Genomic DNA, 6,589 nt, shown 5'->3' on the forward strand with positions numbered 1-6,589 from the left:
GGGGGCATGACAGCAGTGGGATGTCTGTGTGTGCGTGTGTGTGGAAGAGGGTGGGGGATGGGGGTGTAATGAGGAGAGAGACATAGGGGTTAGGTGACCTGCAGATAACACATAGCAAGAAAACAGATAGGTTTGATATGTGAACATGCCCACACTTGTGCTCGGGAAAAGCGACACCAAGAGCCAGCCATTACTGTTAGTCCACACTCCTTTTAAGTAACAGCCATCAGACAGAATTCCAGCAATGCACTTAAGCCTTCTTCATTTTCTATGTCTAGACACTGAAAGTCTTAAATCTTGCTGTTACTCACTTTTCACGTGGAACTGAAGGGAAGTGGCAAGGTGGTGAAGGATTGTTATGACTGGAGATCAAAGAGAGAGATATTTCAAACTACTTCAAGGTACCCTTTCAACGTAATTATAAAGTTGTATATATTTAGCAAACCTGCTGAGTGCCCTAACTATCTGCAATCTCGAGCAATTGGCGGCATGCAATTAAGAAAGGCTAATTTGTTCTACACAGCAGGTGGAAAAGCCTCACTTTTACCAGGAGTGACTCTTTTGTCAACATGTCAGAAAAAACAGCCTCGTACCACTCACCGCTACACAAACCATTTATTGAGACTGTTGCATTCATTATTTCCTCTTTGCTTGCACAGAATCGAGAGGTTTTTCAGTCTCTCTCCACACTGCTCCATCAAGCTGCAATGCAGAATCAAACATGCTCTCAGAAAGGAAATTATCCTGCTGATGTTAATGAAAGCACACAAGAAGCATCAGAATCATTTCGCCTGCCTGTCTGTAGGAGTTTTTCTTCTATATAGGATTATAAAAGATAAATTAGATTTATTTATTTTATTATTTTGTAATTCACTATTTCTCTGTTCAAGCTATGATATAATATGAATGTCAGTGGAGATAAGAGTTTAAGCGCTCTGGGCATTTCGAGCATACATTAGTGGACATCAAGTTTACTGGCTGTAATTGAGTATTCTTGTCCGTGGCTGTCTTTTCGACTCAGGCGATTTAGCATGCCAGCATGTTGCTATAAAAATGACCCAATTAATTTGATTAGGAAACCAAGGTTCAAGATACAGAGAGTGAAAACATGAGTGGAATGGTATAGGTTGCAGTGGGATGTTAATGAGAGAGAATATTAGTGAGGGAGAAGTGTATAAAGGAGTTTATGTTACATCTGGTTTAACAAAAACCATGAACAAAGAGCAAACAAGCAGGGGTTCACTTTAGTGTGCCTTTGGTGTTCATAGGAGAATGGTCAAATGCTTAGCAGCACAAATTGAAATAACTGTGCTCTTTTTAAATATTCATCAAGAGTGGAAATTATTAAAAATACTGGAATAGTGTATTTGTATCTGCTATGCATAACTGAGCAAGTCTCATCTGCTAATAAGGACTTGGCCTTCTCTTAAGGGAATATTGTTAAAACTGTATGTTATAGAAACTGGGGGAACTGTAGCGCAATTGAATTAAAACAGAATGTAAAAAATAGGCTCAAATTGTTTATTACTTGTGATTGCATTGTTCTTAAAGAAGGAGACTGCATTTGGCTCCCAACAAACTGCTTGAGTCAATAAATTGGAATATACTGAATCCTTTGCCAGGCTTTTCGTTTAAGTATCTGCTTTTTGTGTTACTCTGGCTCTTGGCAGAGAGGCAATCAAATCGTGATCAGATCATTTGGTTTATTTGTTCATATATTGTTGCTTAGTTTGTGTGCTCTGGAACAAAGAGTCTTGTGGCCAATGTAGATATAGATACTCCAAAAAAAAGCGTTAAAGCTGAAATTCAGTACTGCCTTGACTTTAATCTGAAATCTGCTGAAAAATACAAAGTAAAACAACAAAGTAAAATATGATGACACGACTTAGTGGTTTCTCTTATTCATAATGACTCCTTAACGGACATAAATTAGAAGATACATTCGAAAACAGTGAAAAATGCTATGCAAAAAGAGTGAGGTCTGCAAACTCTCTCGCCTGGACTCCATTCTTGTCTGCCTCGCTGATGCAAGCACAGCATACGGAATACGAATGTATTAAAATGCGGAGTATTTATACTCTGGATATCAATTATCATAATGGCTACCTTTTTTGTAATAACACACAATCGTCTGACATCACACAAACACATAAAACGCACAGCGGTGCACTTGCTCCGCTCCTCTTGGAACCCTCCTTCCCACGATCCGCCCACCATCTCGGGACTAAAGTCACGTGTCTCACCGCCTAGTGTGTCTCTGCTAACCGACTCCACCACAAATCAAACTCACCCAGCGCCCGGTGGAGAGATAAAGGCAGATGGGAAAGAGTGTGGCGTGCACGCACAGAAAGCCCTTACGACGCCAGTGGACTGTAACGGAGAACGTCCAATAGCGGCTATCGGGGTGAAGCGAAATGCGCTCATTTTTTTCCCATAGAGTAGGAATATGACAAGGCGTGTGAACAGGACGGGAGATGAGCTTCACACAGTTTCGGAGACCCTCTTCTCCTTGTGATCTTACCCAGTACGCCTTTGAGCCGCAGGGCTTCGGGCGTGTAGAGGACAGAAAGCGCACCGCACAAAGCCGCTCCAGCTCAACTGCGGATCGGAGAATTTTTTTTCTGCCTGTATCTTATTAAAATCTGCTGGAGTACTGTGTGCCAAGAGGAATGGTGGCCGTCACCATGAGGGTTCTTTCAGCGAACTTGTTTTCTCTGCTCCTCCTGTGCGCCCTCGCAAGTGTTTTCTACGTCTGGAGCGCACTGGAGGACCGTTTGGAGCGACACAAACGGAGGTTCTCAGTACCAGGTGCAGGGTCCTTTCACCAAGCTCTCCCAGTGGACCTTTCAGCCAAAACTTTCCGTGCATTGCTTGCTGTCCCAGCGGCACAGAGACTGCACTTTGGAGACAGACTAAAGACTCGCCTCAACCTCACCAATCAACCTGTCTCTGCAGGAAATCGAGATTACAATATGAATGGGGATAACAAGAGGTCAGCCCCGCGGGAGGGCCCGGTCAAGTTGTCCCCATTGGAAGACGGAATATTTTGGAACGAATGGCTGGAAGATACCCTTCCTGCGGGATTCACGGAGGAATATGCTCTGGCTTGGCAAAAGAAAGCGAGGACGTACCGGGTGGTGAAGCTGGAGCCGGGATGCGGCAGGATATCCAATCAGCTTGCCACGTTTGCAGACGGGACCAAAGCTTGTGTGCGTTACGGGATAAACGCGGACCAGGTGCAGGGTGAAACTTTGACTTATTACCTTGCACGTTTGCTTGGCATCACAAACCTGCCCCCTCTCGTACTGTCCCAGCTGGACAGTGACAGTGAGCAATGGGAAAGTGTGAGGACGCGGATAGATGGTTTACAGTGGAATGACCGAGCCGTGGTTTCTCTAACTCAGTGGATCTCCAACCTGACAGGGGTCATCACACCTGCGCCGCTGAGACAGGAGAGCAGCGGGCTGCATCCTGCGCTCAAGGAGCTCTGGAACAAGACAGCGGTGGAGCTGCTGGAGCTGATGCAGTGGACAGACCTGATCGTATTAGACTACCTGACGGCAAACTTTGACAGGCTCGTCAGCAATTTGTTTAGTCTGCAGTGGGACTCCCGTGTAATGGAGAGAGACACGAACAATCTCCTGAAAACCCCTCGCGGTGACCTCGTATTCATAGACAACGAGGCCGGATTAGTGCACGGGTTTCGAGTGTTAAACATGTGGGAGAAATATCACAATACAGTCCTGAGCTCTGTGTGCGTGTTTAGAAAAAGGACCACGCAGCGCGTGGCAGAGCTGCACACGCGCAGAGACTCCAGGCAAAGGCTGCTGGAGCTCTACAGAGACAGCGAGCCTTTGTCTCAGGAATTAGGATTTCTCTCAGATGAGCACGCCGGTGTTCTCCAGGACAGGATAGACAGATTATATACACACATTGTGCATTGCAAAGGAAAATACGGCCAGCTGTGAACATTCAGCATGCACAGGTGATGGATTTGTTGTCTGCCTGCACAGTAATGAGCTTTGCAAACGCAGCTGGCACACCTGTGCTAAGCTGATGCGCATTACACAGAAAAAAATGTCTTGAATATCCAGCTGAACTACCTCCTGTGAATAGAATGTGTTTCCTAGTTTATCAATGAATCAGTTTGACACGTTTATAAGCTGAGATGTTCACTGTTCGCCTCACTGTGAAGAATGACCCTGTCTTTACTTCACCCCTCTGATGTTCACCTGAATATGACTAAATGTAAAGAGTAGACTATGCGTGGTGGGTATCATAAACTACCCCTTCATGTGCGGTTTGGATTGTTGATTTGTGTTCAATAATCCCAATGATAAACTCCTAAGCCTTAATGTAAGTTGACTCTTGAATATTGTATTTCTGTTGACGTTCAGCTCGCTCTTTTAGAGAAGATCTTTTGCACACACATTGCCAGCACCTGCACTCTTGTAATTGTGTTTGGATAGCGTACTTAGCCTTAATTTCACAGGTGGAGCATATTCATTTGTGCATTTGTCTGATGTAAATACTGTCTGCCAACCTGTTTTGGAAATTTGATGCTAAACTAATTTAATGTGCTTTTTAACATTCCAAAAAACTCAGTTTTTTTTATAAATATGCTGTAATTTAACTTCTCTGTTAATGCGTATTTTGTATGCAGTTTGTTCTTAACTGCCTTATTAGAACGCATCAAATATTTACCTATTTTGTGTGGAGTGCTGTTTTTTTTTCTTTTTTCCTTGTTTTTGAAGCCTCTGTTGCCTCTGTACTTTCCCATACAGTGCTCTCATTGTACTGTAGAAATATCTTGCACTGGCACACTTCCCCAGGAGCCATTCTGTCAGCCACAGGCACGCTACAACAGGCGTCTCTAATCCCCTTTATAATCTCACCCAGAATGATGAACTGAAGGAGACGAGTGACATTATTTGACATCATTTGAAAAGGAATTTGCTGTTCCCTAACTATATTATGACATTTCATAGCTATACCGTATATTGCAGAATATTTTTCGCATAATATAAATTGGTCAACCTATAAGCAGTCTGCCTTACTGGTTGCATGTGCTGCATGTGCTGTTAATGAGTGTTTTGCCCTCAGTGGAGAGACTTGTTTACGGCTTTTTATGGGTTGGAAATGTAACCGTGAAAGGTTTTCAAGAGAAAAACCTCAAGGCCAGCTGCGTTATTTCGCTGTATAGTTTGTGCTGTCACTTTACATCAGCACATAATTTTTTTAATTTGAACCTTATAGAGCCATACTTTTCTTATTCGTTCCACTACAGGCCTACTTCTGTGTGTGATCTCTGGTTCCAGACTTATGAGCACATCTAAGGGAAAGACAGTGATCAAACTTTTGACAGACTAATTCTTTCCAGCCTTTTGCTATCCTAGAGCCCATCTGGTTTCTTTTAAAATTTCTTTATATATGTTCAACTCCAGGACATGCCACAAACTGTTTGCGTGACTCCACGAAGAGAGATGAATGCACCTTGTAAAATAGTGGCTCGATCTTTGTACTTATACTTTATTTCATGGTTTACGGCATGTTTCAGTGAATTGTTCTTCTGCCTGCTAGGTCACTGCATAAAGGGAGACAGGCAGCAAAGGTGTAAATAGGTGTAACTGGAGGCATTCTGCTGTGCTTCAGCTGTAATAGGGACTTGGGGATCAATATGTGCACTGACTGGTGTGTAGGCGAAAGAAGGTCACGTTAATGTGCTGCCTTTTCAGTTAAAATAGGAACATGTGTTTCAAGGCCCTTGCAAAATCTACACTTGCAGCTGGGTATGGTGCTCCAGGCATGTCTGTTAATACCAAACACTGCAAAGAGATTTACAACCGGCTGCAGGCTCTGGGGATTAAAAACAATGCAAAGCTAAGGTCTGCATGTCGAAGACAGACTTGTGACCTTTCCTCCTTTCTTGCCTCGCATGATTTCCCCTTCCGTATTCCATCCACACCATGCCCATCTTTTTGTGCATCTGTCTTTGCTCTTAACATCACTGTCAGCTTCATTTATTACCTAAATTGAAAATGAAAGTTTCATTTTCCTAATTAGTTTTTTTGTGGATTCCTTTGCACAAGAAAGTCATTTTTTAACCCGGGTTTCCTGCCAGCTGTAATCACACTAATGGGGTATTTCAAAGAGGTTGTTGAAACACCCTTAACTGTTCACATATGTTCTTCCTTCACTCTTACTGCCTTGCTTATTTCAGATAACCACACAGACTTCATGAGGTCTTTTTTTCCCCACCCAACACCAACAAAATCTTCATACAGATAAGTTTGTGTAGTTGTGTAATGAATGGAATCCGTCCTAGCTTGTGGCATCAGTGCAGCAGATTATTTTACTTACAAGTTAATACGTGTCAGTTTTCTTCTGTTTCCTGCAGATGTGTTCGTTTTTTTTCTGTGTAAGTACAGACAGCCAGGGGCTAACAGCACGCCCGAGCACAGACCCCAGGTACTCGAGCCAATCTTGTTCTTCTTTGTGCAAATTTCAAACATTCCTGAGGAGCTGAGGGAGGATCATCTCCACGGACACACCAGCACACACAGACACTTCTCAGGCACTGAAGCGTCCC

General features: G+C 43.4%; 1 protein-coding gene across 1 annotated transcript; it reads left to right on the plus strand.

The window, feature by feature from the left end:
* Positions 1-2,256: 2,256 nt before the first annotated feature.
* Positions 2,257-4,707, plus strand: fjx1 (four-jointed box kinase 1). Its single transcript, XM_026176412.2, has one exon. The coding sequence runs from the start codon at positions 2,670-2,672 to the stop codon at positions 3,966-3,968; it is 1,299 nt and encodes a 432-aa protein (XP_026032197.1). The 5' UTR covers positions 2,257-2,669; the 3' UTR covers positions 3,969-4,707.
* The last annotated feature ends 1,882 nt before the right edge of the window (positions 4,708-6,589 follow it).

This window comes from Astatotilapia calliptera, chromosome 7, assembly GCF_964374335.1.
Source record: "Astatotilapia calliptera chromosome 7, fAstCal68.1, whole genome shotgun sequence".
Taxonomy (NCBI): domain Eukaryota; kingdom Metazoa; phylum Chordata; class Actinopteri; order Cichliformes; family Cichlidae; genus Astatotilapia; species Astatotilapia calliptera.

Bases quoted from the DNA above. Each gene is read 5' to 3' on its own strand.
- fjx1 (XM_026176412.2), top strand. From the start codon at position 2,670: ATGGTGGCCGTCACCATGAGGGTTCTTTCAGCGAACTTGTTTTCTCTG.